We start from the raw sequence: 17,930 nt of genomic DNA, 5'->3' as shown, positions 1-17,930 counted from the left end.
TAGGACAACTCAAAAAAAAAGAAAAAGAAGGGGAATAAAATAAGCAACAAACAAGCAAAAAACAGAAACAACAACAACAAATTAAACAAAGAAAGAAAAGAAAGAACGAACGAAATCAAGTGATTAGTGACTCTTATGGCAACCAACTGACCTAGGATTTTGAGCACTGTCTTGTGCTGTTTCTCACCTTCTCACTCTGCTCCTCTCTCAGTTTTTATCTTAAAGTAAAATGGAAAGCAGTTGTCCAAGAATAGCTTGTCAAGTCTGTGTTCCCCATCCAATGGTGTGGCAAATTTACCCCCGTGATGAGACACACAGTCTGTGGGCTTTAATTTCACTCCAATATGAGAATGTTTTTAAAACCCTCTGCCCATCTTGCTATTTATTGAATGGGAATTACTTCCTCCCTGGAAATTAGTTGTCTTCCAAAAGATGTACAATTTAGAGAATTTAAATAAATATTGCCAGTCTTTATTTAATTGTATAAAATTATATTTATTTTATGATTTGTAGAAATCGTAAGGTTAAGAAAACAATTTAGCTTTTTAGAAAAATTAGAGAGTCACATGCAGTCCTCTCCCTCTCTCAGCCTAATTTTCCCAATTTTAATGTCTTACATTAGTGAAACAGCCTCACAATAATTCATAAGCCAATGCTGAGTCATTGTTATCCATTTACTTCAGAGATGCATTCATTCATCCTTTGTGTTGTAAAGTTCTGTGAGTTTTCACATGTGTACAAAGTGTAAAATTTAATGAGTTTCCATTTATCATTCTTTCTTGAACAGCACGTATTATTTGAAATTGTATCCAAAAAGTTATCAAATCCAATAAAAGCCACACGTTTTCTCCTTGATTGTTTTCTGTGGCTTTTATGTTGTGTTTAGATCATTTTACATGTAGCCCATCTTATGCTAACTTTAAAGGGAAATGTTTGATCTATTTAGTTTTATTTCATTGTTTCAGGTTTCAGTGGATGTTCAGTTTTCAGTATACACTATTTTGATTTCTCTGGCTTTATAGTGGATCTAACTTATATAGTATCAATTCACTGAGTTCGTTTTGATTCAGTACTATGCTGGCTATTTAAAAATGTTTGGTGTTTTATAAACTTTAAATCCAGTTACAGGGAATGGAGGTGAGGCCCAGCAATTAAATGCTCATTGTTTCTGCAGAAGGTCCAAGTTCACTTTCCAGCACCTATGTTAGATGGCATACAACCAACTGTAACTCCAGCTACAGGAGCTCCAACATATTTTCTCACCTCAGGCACCAGCAGGTATGAGCACACACTCTCTGTCTATCTCTGTTTCTGTCTCTTCCTCTCATGCATGCACATGTTCACGAGCACACACACACACACACACACACACACACACACACACACATACATACATACACACACACATACACAAACACACTCACAAACACATAAATATGAATAAAACTCTTTAAAACATTCAGTGCCAGGAGTGACAAACTGACCTGGCTGATTTAGCTTGGAATTTCACTGATTCCAGAAGACAGGTGGAGACATAGCATCAGCAATGTGGACCAGAAATGAGGTGGAGACATATCGGCAAGGTAGACCAGAAGTCAGAAGTCAGGTGGTGACATATTGGCAAGGTAGACCAGAAGTCAGAAGTCAGGTGGTGACATATTGGCAAGGTAGACCAGAAGTCAGAAGTCAGGTGGTGACATATTGGCAAGGTAGACCAGAAGTCAGGTGGAGACATATCAGCAATGTGGACAAAGTCTTCTGATTCATGATGGACATTATTTCCTCTTTTCAGTTTCAACTCCAGTTATTATTAATATTTCTTTTTTCCAAATACTTTGGAATTTTCTTTCTAATTTTTCTAGTGGGAAACTTGGTTTGGTGATTTTTTATCTTTCATCTTCCTTATACATATAATCAATTCTCTAAAATTTCCTGTGACCCACCATTATTTCAATGAAAATATTCATTTCATTTGATTCAAAAACTTTTAATATTGAGAAGTCATGATAGACACACATTATCTGAAGATACATTGTTTAATCACCTGTTGTTTTCCATCTACCTTTCTGATTTTTGTTAATTTTCAGATTAATTATGCTTTGATTTCAGAGTATAATTGAAATGGTTTTCACTTTAAAAATGTATTTTATTTCCACAAATATGTCCAGTGTTGATCAATGTGTGAGCTTGTGGAAAAAATGTATTGTGCTCTTGTGGGCTAAAGTACATTATAAATGCAATTATATTAGGATATGTTTCTGATTTTGATTTTTCCATTGGATAACTCTGTTAAAGTACTAAAGTATGTTAATGATGAATTTATTAATTCTTCATGCAACTTATTATTTTTATCTTTTATTACTATTTGCAAAAGCTATAATGGTTTATAAAATAATCTTTCTGGGAAAAGTTCAGGGATATTCTCTTGTGTTATAATTCAAATTGTCATGGGGATGAAATCCAGGTGCTGGCCAGCCTAAACTCTTATCTGGAGGCTTAGGGAAGGATCAGTTCCAGGTTAATTCCATTTGTTAGCTCATTTGTCTCTTTGTAACTGTAGGTCAAGGTTGAGGCTTGGTGAAGAATCTACTTCCAGACTGATCCCATTTGTTACCTCATTCATAACATTTTAGCTTAAAATCAAGGTTGAGGCTTGGGAAATGATCTACATTCATGATGTTATACTTGCAATTCTGTCCACTGGCTTGAATCTTTAGGCAGAGGTCTCCATTCTTCAGTGATATCAGGAAACTCTGTCAGGTCGAATGAATGCTGCCATCCTTTCTAATGTAGCACTCTTTAAGTCAACAATGGTTCCTCAACTCCTTTCTTTCTTCAGAAATCATTGGCTTCCTCTTCTTTCATCATCTAGATAAAGTGTTCTACTGTTAAGATCCAAAGTAATTATATTGAATTATATTTATGTGATTATATGTGAATAAGATGTCTATCACAAGACTCAAATGTGTAGTTCAAATGATAGCAGACTTGCCTTGCTTGAAGCTCTGGATTCAGTCCTTAAGACAGCAGCTGATTAAGTTAATAAATTCTCTACTTAAGGTTAAATTATCATAGGAATGATAACTCACCAAATTTACAGGTTATGATGTCAAATAGAATGCATCAAGTTGGCAATTTAAAAATTCTTCATGCCAAATTATTCAACTGCCTTTAAACTTTTCTTTAGCATATGTAATCATTACTGAATTGATGTCTATGATTGGTTACAATTTTCCTTGTTGTCTGGTGTCCTAAGACAGGAAGTTCTTTTGTACAGAAATAATATACTTAGTAATTGTTGGGCACCAACTTAGAAGCAGTGGATGCAGTATGAATAGGACTATCAAGAAAGACTCCAATGCAACAGTATACAAGCAAGTGAATGGATTATAGAACCTTTGGAGAATGTACAAGAAAGACCCTGATAATCTAATGAAATGAACTTAAAACTTCGGTGATTTAGACTGGGTGACCATGGATACAAATGCATAACATCAATCACACTTAGTAATCTACAAATGCATTCAAACTGTACTTAACCAGCATTGTTTTTATTTAAGGAAGGGAAAAACTAGTGGCCTGTCTACTGAGAGGAGTTTTGGTGCACTGCAATTTATTGGTCTTAATACTAGATTTTCATGTTGTGGGCTGCCATGTGGGTACTAGGAATGGGACCTGGGTCCTGTGGAAGAATAGATAGTGCTCTTAACCACCGAGCCATCTCTCCAGCCCCTTATTCATGTTCTTATAATTACATGTAAGAAATGTTTTATTGTCTAGCCTAACTTGATATAATTTAATTTCTATTATGGTCAATTTAATTTTTATTAATTGCAAACATTTAAACTTGGTATATTCAGAATTTTTTTTCAAATTTATATTTTTTGTGTGTGCAGTTATATAATGCACAGAGACCAGAGGTACAACTTTCTAGACTCAGCTCTCTTCTGCCTTAATGTGAATCCCTGAAACTGAACTTAGGTCTCCAGGCTTGTTTTTTGTTGTTGTTGTTAATTGTTGAATGAGTTTACTCACTGAGATATCTTGTCATTCTTATTTAGATATATTTTAAAGTTTTGTCACTTCTTCTAGCAGATCAATCAAATGCAAGGTAGAAGCCCACAGTTTGAAAGAGTTGTCAAAAAATAGAATATTGTTCTTATGGAAGGAATTTAGGAAAAATAACTCAAATGTCAGAAAAGAGGAAAGATGCACACCAGAATCTGGGAATGAGCCAAGGCCCTACTGTCTCAGGGGATCAGGAGATGACTGGTTCTGACAATTTATATGGGAAGTTGATATCATGAATAGGACTATGCAAATGGTAAGGAAATGTATTAAATGGTAAGGAATTTAATGATGAATGAGATGAAGAAGAGGGGGGTGTTAAGGGTGGTCCAGGAGGTCAGAGTTCAATAATAGGTCAAATGCTAATGAGTTAACAAACATAAACAGAAGCAGAACAGGCTAAAAGTGACAAATAATTAGTACAGATGGCTAGATATTGCTATTTACATTTGAATTAAATGCTTATAATGGTCACAGGAAAAACGTGGATCAAAAGCTATTTTAAAGCTACTAGCATGAAGATAAAGATTCAATCTGTGAATACACCCAGAAACGAAAGAGAGGCAAAGACTTAGGAAGTTATAAACTTTTTCGTCATTAGAACATAATTTATAACATCACAACTTTTCACTGGCAACAATTTGACTGAGCCATTCTCAGACATTGCCCATCTCTAGCAATGATGCTATTTTGAAATATAGTCAGAAACCTGTTTTAATGACCAAGAATTAAACAGTGCAACCATACAAGTTAGGGTTAAATAAAATGGTTTTAATGGATAAAACATTGTTATAAAATCATTCAAACTTAATCAATCAGAAAGTTCCCAACATTTGATGAAGAGATGATATACTGCAAACTTAAAGTTATTATTATATTAAGTGGATTCAAACAGGGCATTTCCTCTAAAATCAAGAATGAGACAAGGATGCCTCCTACTCTCTCTCTTGATTAATATAGTGCTTGAATACTAGTGGATGCTATGAGAACCTATGACCTCAGCAAGAACTGGGGTCCTGTTATGCTTCACAAGACAAATACCAGATCCCTCAGCATTTTATAATTACAGAATCCTACAAGGCCCATATACTTCTTGTACTTGATTTGAAGGACACTGGGTAAAGGTCATCCATATCTTCCAGTGCGAGAATGATGGGCATTTCCCTAACACTTCTTTTGTGGGACCTGGAGGCAGTCCTACAGATTGTGCATCAGCATAACCTTGTGTCATCACATATTGAAGTGACACAAGTACTTGGCTTTGTAGGGCCTGGGGACATACACATTTAGAAGTCCACACCATCTTTAACTATGGACTGCTACATTTATGAGTCACTTCAATCTAGACCATCAAGGCCCTCTTAGACTCTTTGGCATTGGTTACACATAAATAAATCACATGGACACTAAACTTTTTAAGTCATCTGGAACCAGAGAAAGAATCAAATGATACCTTAAATCTTATTTAAATGAAAAAATGTTTTCCTACAAAAGATACTCAATAAAATCAGAAAAGTGTTTCATTACATTGCAGAAATCACTGCAGGAACCTAAGATTCATGAAAAGTCAAGGAACTATGGTATCTCCAAAGATAATAGACTGATTCTCCATGAATAGATCACAATTGGAAGGAAATTCATAAAATGTTTGACAAAAGAATCAACATAAGGAAGTTAAAAAATCTTAATGAAACCACAAGAGGGTGTGGATAGGTGACACAATGAAATGAGGAAAACAAAACCAAAAACAAACAAAGCAAAAAAATCATGAGTAGGATAGTCAATGTAGAAATCATATCAAGTCATCAGCCTTAAACATAAAGAAATAGGGAAACCAAACAAAAGAACAGATTTCTAAACTTGGAAGACAGAATAAAGAAAACGACAGAAAAATGAAGGAAATAAAAAGGACACTTAAAGTATATAGAAATATTAAACAATTTAAGACACCATTAAGAGGACAATTGTTTATATTACAGAAACTCTGGGAGAACACACATACAGAAAGTACTGAGACATTTAACACATGAGAGCTAAAGTCCCCACATCTTCAAATTTGGACACAAACAACCAGATCCAAGAAGCTTCAGGGATCCTGACCACACCCATGCAAAAAGTATCTCCAGCACAATTTGGTACCGAATATGTGGAAGTACAAGACACACAGAACTCTAAAAGGAGTGCAGGAAAATTTCACATACAACTGAAGCCCCATTAGACAGACAGCCAATTTTTCCACAAAATTCATACATTCCATAAGGGAATAGAATGATATATTAAAACTCTGATAAAAATAATGGCCAACCAAGAGTAGTAGATCCATCAAATCTATCATCTGTAAATGAAGGAGAAATATAAGCAAAAACTTACAGAATTCACCACCACCAGACCAGAGTCCTTCACTGGAAACAAGGATGCTAACTAATATTGTGAAAATATACCTCTGTACAAAGCATAGACAGAACAGATACACAAAAAGCAAGAGAATAAAGCCTTGAAGAAATGGGGAAGCACAAAACTGCAAGATAATAAATAGATGTGGGAAGAAATGAAGGACACATAAAACATGACAACAATAAAATGGCTTGGCATACCAGCTCACACCTATAATCTCAGTACTTAAAGAGCAGAGTCCAGAGGATTATGAATTTGCTGCCAACCTGAGCTGCACAGCTAGATATAGCTTATAAAATAGACAAAGAAGACAGCAAAATGACTACAGGAAACTTAAATTTATAGATAATAACCTTGAATATAAGTACATGTAAGTCACCAATCAAAAGATAAAGATTCACTGAATAAACAATAACAACAACAACATGTCAGGCTCAATTACACAACTATATATTGGAAACCAACTTCACTGGCAAAGAAAAGCACAGGTTGGAAGTGTTGGAGAAAGATAAACAATACAAGGAAACATAAAGTGATGAGGGTTATAATATACTAAAAAGCAATTAATCAGAAGAATATGTATTAAATATAAATACATATACACTCAACATTAGACTATCGAACACATAAATCAGACACTGATAGACATAACTGTAGAAATTCACTGCTAGTTAGTTGGAGACTCTAGGGTCTGATTTTCACAATAGGAAAATAGTTCAAACAGAAAATAAGCAAGTAAGAATTAGGGTTGAACCATACTATAGAATAAAAGAACCTAACAGGTATTTAGAAAACATTTCAACCAACAGCAGCAGACTATACATCTTCTTCCTTGGGACACAGAATATTCTCCAGAATGAATCATATGTTAATTTACAAATCAAATACCAATAAGTTTGTTTAAAAAGGAATCAATCATATCAAGTGTCTTTACAAGAGCACAGTGAAATCAATGAAAAGTGTGAAACCAAAACAAAAGCCGCATTGTTATTAAGGAGCCATATTGTCGTATATTATTATTAAGTCTCCATATCTTACAAGAATAAGTTTTTGTTTCCTAAGCCTAACGCTTCCTGTAAACCATGCTTTACAATCTATGTTGGACTTGTGACCCCTTTGACTTGCTAACCTCCTTATTCTGTGATATGTGATTGCCCCTTTGCCTTATGAAATCAAGTCTTCCCAGACACCTTGGTGACCTTCCTTCCACATGATGCATTCTTGAACTTATTTTCATTACCTCTTTTCTAACAGTCAATTGTCTCCACAGCTGTTTTCTATCAGCCCTTCCCCTTCCTCATAAAAGGGACCTCAAAAGCCAGCGAGGGGTTAAATACCAAGTCAGGGTGAAGCAGCTGTCTGATCAGTCCCTTGTGCACCTCTGAATAAAAGCTTGCTTAATCAGACAGTCATGGAAATCTTTTTCCTTGGGTCTAACACAGATCATATGTTAGGTTACAAATCAAATATCAATAAACTTTTATAAAATGAATCATTCATGTGTTTTCACAGAGCACAATGAAATTAAACTAGAAATTGATGAAAAAAAGAACAATAGGTATCACACTATTAGAGCACAATGAATTTAAACTAGAAATTGATGAAAAGAAGAACAATAGGTATCACACTATTAGATACATGTTTATTAGTTGTTTGTTATAATAATAAATGAATACATTAAAAGTAAGTAGAAAATTTTCAAATAGACAAGGTAACAATACAACTCAAAGACTCAAAACTACAAAATAAAGTTAGCAGAAAACAAACATCAGAGTGAAAATAAATGAAATTGTAAACCAAAAAATCAAGTAAATGAGTTAATACTTTGAAAATGCAAACAAAATTGACAAATGTTTAGAGAAAAAGGGAGAAGAACTAAATCAGTAAAATCAGAAATATAAAGGAGACACCAACTGATACCACAGAACTATGCAGAATATACTGTGAGCAACTACGTACAAATAACTGGCACAGCTAAAGAAAATGTCCCAAAAGGAATAAATCTATCTATCTATCTATCTATCTATCTATCTATCTATCATCTATCCATCCATCCATCCATCCATCCATCTATCTATCTATCATCTATCCATCTATCTATCTATCTATCTATCTATCTATCTATCTATATCTTTTTTTAATACAGGGTTTCTCAATGCAGCTCTATCCTGGAACCCACCCTGTCCAAATATGAAATAGAAAATGTGGAAATTACTGTCTCATGGGCACCCTTTTTTTCTTTCTGTTAGTTAGCAAACAACAAAGAACTTTTTGTCCCATTTTTCTTTAAGCACCTTGCATTTTCTGTATTTTTTGATATCAGTCCACGTCAGTGTATGTAGCAGAGATCATAGAGTAGAAGAAAGGGACCTAAGATAATGCCTTCTTCCTTGTGGACATTTGGGAGGGATTTTGTTTGCCACATAAGGTTTCAGTCTGACTAAAAAGGTAAGATTACCAATTGAATCAACCTTACATGATAACTTCTACATGTTACTTTATTATCTGTGTGGAAACCCCAAAGTAATGTCATCGGCAACAAACTCCTGAAAAAAAAGTAATGGTTTTTAAAAAATTGCAAGATATGAGGTTAACATAGAAAAAAATGTCTGTATGCCAGCAATAAATGAATGCAATTTGAAATGAAAACCGGGATTATTTAGAATTCTGCTAAAGTATGGAATATTTCAGTACAAGTCTACTAATTATGGATGTGATTTGTATAGGGAAGAGTACAAAACTCTGATGAAAGATGTCAAAGATTGGTACAGTTAGGTGGTAAGACATCTCATGGTAATGTATAAGAGACTGTCTTAAAGATGTGGATACACAGGCCTCACCAAATTAGATATGTAGATGACAGTAAGGTATCTTGTATATTATAAGAAAGAATTTGACTCACACTTCTAAGTGAAATAATCAAGTTTAAAGGATTGAAATATGAACATGATTGCAACAATTTAACATTCCAGCAAAAACTAGAAAGACAGTGAATAAATCAACAGTTGCCAAGGATTCTGGGGAGGGAGAGAAAGATGCATTGATTCAACATGGTATGGGAGAGGTGACAGCAGTGAAACCATGGTGTGTGATATTGTGTTGATATAGAATTATGTGTTGACCTAAATCCAAAGACCTGCACAATACATAGAATGAAACCTAAAAACAGTATATTAGCATTGGTTCATCTATTGTAACAAACTTATTATATTAAAATAGAGGAAACTCCAAGGGTGGGGGAGTACATGAACGTTTTCTACTTGCTGCTTAAATGTTCTACAATCAAAATATTCAAGATATAAAATCTGCTACTTAGGCAAGAAATTTATTCACAGTAAGTGAATATTAGGTTAGAGGAAATTATATGCTATACACAGTAAAAATATATACATGAATATACATGCAACTGTACACTTTAAGATAAAATAGCTATACATTATTTTCCACCACAATTTGCAGATGTTATATTCTGTTACTTTCTGTCCCCTAATGTAAGGCATCTTTCACAGTGAACAGGCTAAACAGGAGGCAAACAAATTAAGGCATTGATGAATTCTGCTGATTTGGCAGAAAATGGCAACAGGACCTAAATGGATAGTGTGAGACTGTGGACAGGAAAGGTTAATCCCCAAAGGGCAGAGTAATGCCAGTCATGAAAGTGCATAGTTCCTAGGTCACATATTTTATTCCATACTTACCTCCTTCCTTGCCAAGAATTACAGTGGATATCTGATTACAGGACTGAGTACCAAAAGTATGTTCACATTTCCCAGTCAGTGAGAATGTAAGAAAAAGAAGCACGTACCAATTCATCGATGCTGATCATCAGCACACTCTCATATGCTTTACCTTCTTTATCTTTAATGTGGCAGTCAGATGATGTGACAGGCAGCAGAACAAGGATCAGGGGAGGAATTCCAAAAATATATCTAAAAGAAGCTGAGCCCAACAGTTAATGAGTCCAAGGTAGATGCCACAACATGTTATACAAGGTTGTGTTTAACAGTGGAAATGAACACCTATGTCTAATAATTTTAAAAATACATCTCCATTCCAGCACAACATAGAAAGAACTATAAAAATGAAACTGTATGACAAGGCAGTTAAATTAAGATTAGGATTAGGGTTTCTTGTTGGTGTATAGGTTGTATCCACATTTTATGCAGAACGGGTAGAAGGAAATCACAGACTTCTTGAAACATATCCAGCAAGGAAGGGAGTGACAGCTTTTTGAGCTGGACTTACAGCAAACATCCCCAAAAGAAAGCATATTCATAAGAAAAGAGGTATGCTACAGTTCCTTAAAGTCATACATTGTTTAAAATAAGTGAAATATGTCATGTGAATATTTATTTACATAGAAAACATAGTCCTCATGAAGATTTTTTTTTTGCTGGAGGAAGTTGTGTGGAGGGGTATCTCTTTGATGTTACACTACAGTGGTTCTTTGCAATGATGAACCTTACTCTTTTTTTCAAGAGGAAGTTATGTGGAGGAAGACCTCTTTGATGTTACACTACAGTGGTTCTCTGTAGTGATGAACCTTAGTCCTTTTTCTGGAGGAAGTTATGTGGAGGGGGACCACTTTGATGTTACACTACAGTGGCTCTTTGTAATGGTCAACCTTAGTATTTTTTCTAGAGGAAGTTATGTGGCAGGAGACCTCTTAGATGTTACACTACAGTGGTTCTCTGTAGTGATAGTCTTAGTCTTTTTTCTGGAGGAAGTTATGTGGAGGGGACCACTTGGATGTTACACTATAGTGGTTCTTTATAATGGTCAACCTTAGTATTTTTTCTGGAGAAAGTTATGTAGAGGGAGACCTCTTTGATGCTGCACTACAGAGGTTCTCTGTAATGAGGCATCTTAAGTTATTATAAGTTCAAAGAATGGGCTCATGTCCTCTCAACTGATGGTTTATGAATACTTTAGGTAAGTCTTGCCAATCAGATTCAATCAAAAGGAATGAAATGTTAAATCACTTGGGATAAATAATTAAGATGAAAACCAAGTGGTACAAAGAAACATTAAAGACCAACCTATTTTTAATGAGTCTACACATGTCTTGCTTTCATTTTTTTTCATGAACTCAGTTGCGTTAATGATATACTTACCACCATGCATTTTGTAAATTAACATTATAACAATCAGTGCTTAACATTTTATTTGTATCTTCTCCATTTAGAGTCTAAACAACATTTTTATAAACCCAAAGAACTGACACTGACATTATCATAAAGACTGCAAAGCATATCATAAAAATGTCATCTATTACACCATTATCCAATGATATTAAAAAGGCAAAAGCATTCATCATAAATTATAATCTAAGTGACCCATGGTTTGCAAATAAAGGGGCTTGGTAGAAGTAATGGGATCTCATAGAACCTCAACCACAGACAAAGAACTACAGGCAACTACGGCATGCTAAGCACAGTGAAGAGGAACCCCATTGATTATTCATTACATTCATGAATGCAAGTAACATTATATAAAACAAGCATGATATATGACTATATATCTGTATATATGACTAAATGTCCCCTATCTCTCTCCCTCCCCACATATGTGTGTTATGTGTGCTAAATAACAAAGAAAAGAAGGCCATGAACTTGAAGGAGAGTAATGGGGTAAATAGAAGAGGTTGGAGGATAGAAAGGGAAGAAGGGAAATGATGTAAACATATTTTAATTTCAAAGCCTCATAATGTGAAAAATGATTGGTTTACTAAAGAACCTGACTATCCAGTAGCAGAAATCAATCAAGTTAGATGGGAGAGTCAAACTAGGAATGATGGGAGGAGGAAGGGTGAAGTCAGAAGTCCACCAACCAGATGTAGAATAAGTCAGACATACAAAATGGGATAGAGATAAAAGCCACGAGCCTCTGGAATCACTTAGATTAAGAGAAATGGATTAAGTTGTAGGAGCTAGTTAATAACAAGCCTGAGTTATCAGCTGAGCATTTTGGGAGCTGCTAAGGGTACTGAAACTTCCACTAACACCATGATTCATAGCTTCCCATCTTCATATAAAACTAATACTTGGTATGATCAAATAATAATGCAAGAGTGGGCATGAACTCTGCTTAATACTCTTCACTAAATGATTCATAATTCAATTCAGATCAAAGATTGAGATCCTAGCTGCTTTTTTTTTTTTTTTGGTTTTACGAGACGGGGTTTCGCTGTATTGTTTTGGAGGGTGTCGGTCCAGCCCGACCTCGAACTCACAGAAATATGCCTGCCTCTGCCTCCCAAGTGCTGGGATTAAAGGCGTGTGCCACCACCACCCGGCTCCTAGCTGCTTTTAATTGAACTCCTGAGCCAGGGGCTATTAGGAAATCTGTCTATATCTATCTATCTATCTATCTATCTATCTATCTACCTACCTACCTATCCATCCATCCATCCATCCATCCATCCATCCATCCATCCATCCATCCATCCATCTTTCTGTCATCTACCATCTTATGAAGCCATCACTGATGATAATCTATTTATATATATGGATATAAGTATATGCTACATATCTTATTGCATATGCAAAAATGGCACACTTTTCAAGTTAACCTGCTTTTTATAGCAGTCTAACAACAGTTACTAAGATTAGATGTTAGCATGAGTCTTCTCTTTCAGTGGGATTTGATTTTAAAATGCCCACAGTCAGTTTTTTACAATACCATTCATCTAGTCTTCTCCAATTACCATTCTTTCACACAGGATACACAGTTACCAATCATTACCATATTTTGTCAGAACTATATACATTTTATAACAACGTGCTTTTTATTCCATCTTTAGCCTTACAGATCTCTAAAACTTAAGCTTTGGGAAGAGTAGACAGAGTAAAGAGATAGGGGATGTAACTTAAACTCAAAGCAGAATGTGATGAAGTCATTAGAAGATTAATTTGCATCTATATATAAGTTATTCAAAGGCCCATTTTCTGTTTAACAAGTTAATTTGTTTTACTTCATGAGATTCCCAGCTTTCTTCTTCATGTCAGTTTTCAATAATATGTGCTTCCCAGATTCATATGAACTTACGATTCTCTGGAGAACATTTTGTCAATGCTTTAGAGTATTGGTGGAATATTCTTTGCATATGTATGCTATGAGAAAATTTCAATTCTGAAACTATTTTTAAAATAAGTTTTCATCTGTAGACCCTTATAACCAAGCAAGATAGTTACTGACAGACCGGGGAGAGTTTAGAACATAGAGAATTGGGAATTTTGTTTTCATCTGACAATAGGCTATGTGACTGACTAAATAGTTGAATTTTCATTTAAACTTTTTGTACCTGATTTCTAAAATGAACGCTTTCATTGACTTCTTACTATATCTCTCTTCTCTTTGATCTCTCAAACATTTTAACTTTTATGTTTCTATTTCTTCATCCAAATAGAGACCAATCATATTTAAGTTGCCTCAGGCATAATTCCATAAACACACCAGGGCCCAAGATACCTATCTCATACGTTCCTGGCTCAGCCATCAACTGTGTGTACTTTCTTCTGGAACTGCAGTTCTTTCTTCCACATGTGTGCATGGTAGCAAATTAAGATTTCTTTTTCTTATTTGTGGGTGTTTCTAACACTGTTGTCTCATTGGGAATGGAATTCAATATTTGCCATATTTTGCTTCTTTTTGTAACCCAATACACTCACGAGTCCTTCCCTGAACTTTCATTAAGTCACAGATAAGATAAACTATAGGAACAATACAAGACATGTGTTGGCTTGTAGGATTGTCTTTAAATCTCCCAGAGGGTTTGAAACTGGAGAATTTGTTTTCAGTAGGGAATTTGGTTAAACCAGAATGGTAGCTGTCGAAAAATTCTTGTTGGTTTTTTATTGTAAGCCAAATAATACATTTGATTTTCTGCTGTTTAAGTTATGAGGTCAAAGTGAACATAAATAAATTGGCTTCTTCAGTCCATCATATCCAGTCATTTATCAGTTTCTTTAATTGTTTCTTTTATCTTTTGAGATTACAAAAATAATTTTATTTCTCCCATTCATTTCATCCTCCAAATCCTCCTATATACCCTTTCTTACTCTACTTCACATATATGGCCTCTTTTCTTATCAATTGTTGGTATGCGTGTTTCTGTATACATATATATTTCCAAATACACAAGAAAAACCTGCACAGTATGTTTAATCTTACTTATATGTGTGTTTTCCAGACTAGCCATTTGCATAACCAATTGGTGTGCTTTAACCTGATGAAGATTATTTCTCCCACACTCAGCATTTCTTGCTTGACTGTAATTCTTTGTCTAGGGTTGAGGCCTTGAGGGCGTTTCCAATCCACTTTAAGAAGTGTTCATTGAATGTCCTTTTGTATGACTGTTTCAACAAAGAATTCAATTATCCAGCCAATTCATGGTGTTCATGCATACAGGTCATTCACATTTTACAGTGGCAAATCTGGAGCCCAATAGTGTTTCTAGGAGAAAATAGGACTCACATCTGACATCCTCAGGTGTACTTGTCTAGGGATTCAGCTTCTAACTACTCAATTACACTGCTTATAATGGTAATTGCATGTACAGACAGTCAAAGAAAATTTTAAAAAATCATTGTCTTTTGCATGAACTTCACCAAGATATTTCCTGACCAAGCTCTGAAACTATAACACATGCTCCTCTTTCAAGGGAAAAGAGTAAATATTTAGACATATTATAAAATTATTTTTCAACAGTCAATATCAAAACAGTTCATACCCATGGGCCATGAAAATTGGTTTTGTGAAAGAACTTTCCAGTTTTGTTTAAGAGGTATACACATTGATGTGAAATGCCTAATTTTCCTTTAGAGCTCTTCAGGCTTCCCATTCATTCTCAATTCTGTGTTTCTCGTGATCTCACTTTATTAGCATGATTGCATGTATAAAATTCTTAAATGAGGCAGCATAACTGAAGGCCAGATAGCGAATGTTCATTCACGTACTGCCCCAAATAACAGGTCAGAAAGAAAGAATAGCACAGGGTACAACCCTGATAAGGAGCTGAAGCTTCTAGTGAAGTATTTTGGAGCAAAAATGAAGGAAGCCACTCACTTTACCTCAAGAGTTTAACATTTTCATATTCTGTTTACTAACACCTTATGATGCATGACTAATATGGACAGGAAATTAAGTCTATGTATTTAAATCACACACCTTTGCTTTCTTTTGTCCTTTTATCTTCCCAGATCATAGGTAATTCAAGGATTAAAATCAGGAGGGAAGCAGAAAGAATCAATTCAGAACCAAGGGTCTCTCGAAGAAAACAGGAATACACTCTGACTGCAATTAAATTCCTGGATTGCACCCTTACAAAGAGTACTTTCAGCGTTTCCTTGGATAGTCTCTCACGTCTGCACACCTTTTATTTGATTTCCGACAAGAACTTCATTAGGCTAGTTCTTGGTTCTCCAAGACATAAGGGATGGAAAGTAACTGGACCCAAGAGTGTCCAGGAAAACAACATCACAGAACTTGAGAAGGACAAGCACTGGGTAGGCTCCCTGCTCCTGCAGTCCCACACTTTCTCTTACTCTTAGAAGTATTTACTGGAAAACATTTCCTCTCCTCGCATTCCATTGTGTTCTCATCTACAGTCTTACAGCCTTCGTTTATTTGTTTATTTATTTTAGTTCTATCTACAAGTGGATTCCAGCCGTTGACAATTCTGTTCTTGTCAACTTTAAGTCCTCGTTTATTTAAAGCAAAGGCAAACCTATTAGATTTGATCAGGGGGAGAAGAATTTGTACTCGTGGGTACTTATAGTCCTATCTCCCTTTTGTAGAAGGGGAAAAAATCTGACTTTTTGCAATTCCAGCCTCGGGACTTGGGTTCCCAGAAAACAACATAACATACAGCCTGGGTCGGAAACTCCCAGAATTACTGAGGGGAGAAGAGGGGTTTTCCAATGACCTGTCCTTTAGGGTTTAAAAGCACATCCCTGAACGACTCTTTCATTCTCTATGAAGTTGTGAGCTTCGGGAACCCAGCAACTCCCTGAACCCAGGCAGCCTGTGAGTAACTGCACAGCCAGGAAGCGGGGAAGGGCTGCTTGGGCAAGTTTCTGGCTAGGGACAGAGTGTGGCTGACAGCCACTGACTTCTGAGACCTGGATGCAAGCGGCCGGCCGCAGTGGCGGCGCGACTCCTGCACTGGGGCTCTGGGTCTGGGGATCGAAAGGCGGTGTAAGGAACGGTTCCTCCCCTCCTGCCCCGGGCTGTACGCCCAGGTACAGATGGCTCTGGGCCACCGAGCTCAGCGAGGGTAGTGGCTGACCATGGGAGAGGCTGTGCTCCCAGCCGGTCCAAAGTGCAAGGCCGGGCTATTCCCGGACGTGCGGAGGCATGGTGGCTGGTGGCGCGTCCCGGTGTGTCCCAGAGTCCCCGGCGCGCTAGGTGCACCTACGTGCTCACGGGAGAGCAGCGCTTACCATGGAACATGGTCTGCGGGAGGTGGGTGTAGTCATGATGACTGGGAATGAAGCAGGAGCGAGCTCTCATCACCCATAATCACGCCCAGGACCCCGGGCATCCTCCGAGTGGCCGCACGCCGGTGCTGGGCTGGGCAGTTCGGGCAGCTGGCTCCTCTCACCCACGCCGCGCCTAGTTCATCCATCCCAGGAGGGGCCGCATGCATCACTGGCTGGCCAGACGCTGTGAGTTTGCCATAACTTCCGTAGGCTCTGCCCGCAGAACAGGCAGGATAGTTTCAGTTTCTACTTTGCGCTGGGTCTTCAGGTTCAATGTTAGGGTTTATACCCTTAGCGTCTTCCCCATGCACCTGGACCAGGATCAGTGCAAATTTCCAAAGTACCTCAGGAGAAGCCAGCTGGCCTTCTGGATCAGAGAGATTCGGCTAAGAGGCTTTCCAAATAACTTTTAACCGCTTTGGCAACTCTGGGAGACTGGAAGCTAAAACCACCGGTTAATAATATGTCCACAGAAGCCACACATGTGCAGCAGTGTGAAAGCTCGCTATTGCAAGTCCGTTCCACTGAGAAGGCGTCGCTGCTTCTGCCGCTGATGTGGCAGACGTTGCCAAGTCATCTTTTAAAAAAAAAAAGGAAGTGAAGAATGATTAAGAGGTCACGCCCTCTGCCCCCCCAAGCTCTCTAAGTTTCTTTCCTCCCTGTCTTCTGTGTGTGCAATGCACCTGTTCAGGTGGGACTTTAAGAAAAAATAATTCATAATTCATGTGAACCTACCTAGTCTACTAGGTTAAGTGGCAGCTTCAGAAAAATAAAATTCATTAGTTAGGGGACGAAGAGATTACTCATAGTAACTGCTAAATAATTCCCACAGGTGCGTTTACCTGGTAGGACTAATAAACTATCTTGATTGCTTCATTGAATTTTTTTTTGTAGTAGGCCAAAATTACCAAGGTGATCCCTGATTTAGTGCTGTTCCTCATAATCAGGCGAAGGTGGGTGGTGCAAACCAATAGCAAGAGAGATCGT

The 17,930-nt window shown here is 36.7% G+C and overlaps 1 protein-coding gene across 2 annotated transcripts in view; it reads right to left on the bottom strand.

Annotated features, from left to right (window-relative positions):
• Il7 (interleukin 7) overlaps positions 1-17,524 on the bottom strand; it is a 41,180-nt gene extending 23,656 nt beyond the window's left edge. The window contains exons 1-2 of one of the 2 annotated variants that reach the window (XM_040741397.1): positions 16,905-17,524; positions 10,268-10,401 (exon numbers count right to left, since the gene is read on the bottom strand). In XM_040741397.1, coding sequence (XP_040597331.1) covers positions 10,268-10,401; positions 16,905-16,974 — 204 coding nt within the window. In that variant the 5' untranslated portion in view covers positions 16,975-17,524. The remainder of the gene's footprint in view (positions 1-10,267; positions 10,402-16,904) is intronic. The other variant, XM_040741398.1, reaches the window with a different exon arrangement.
• Positions 17,525-17,930: the final 406 nt, after the last annotated feature.

This window comes from Mesocricetus auratus, unplaced genomic scaffold (assembly GCF_017639785.1).
Source record: "Mesocricetus auratus isolate SY011 unplaced genomic scaffold, BCM_Maur_2.0 Super-Scaffold_6730, whole genome shotgun sequence".
In the NCBI taxonomy this organism is placed as follows: domain Eukaryota; kingdom Metazoa; phylum Chordata; class Mammalia; order Rodentia; family Cricetidae; genus Mesocricetus; species Mesocricetus auratus.
The sequence above is the reverse complement of the archived record's forward strand: the minus strand, read 5'-3'. Positions and strand labels throughout refer to the sequence as shown.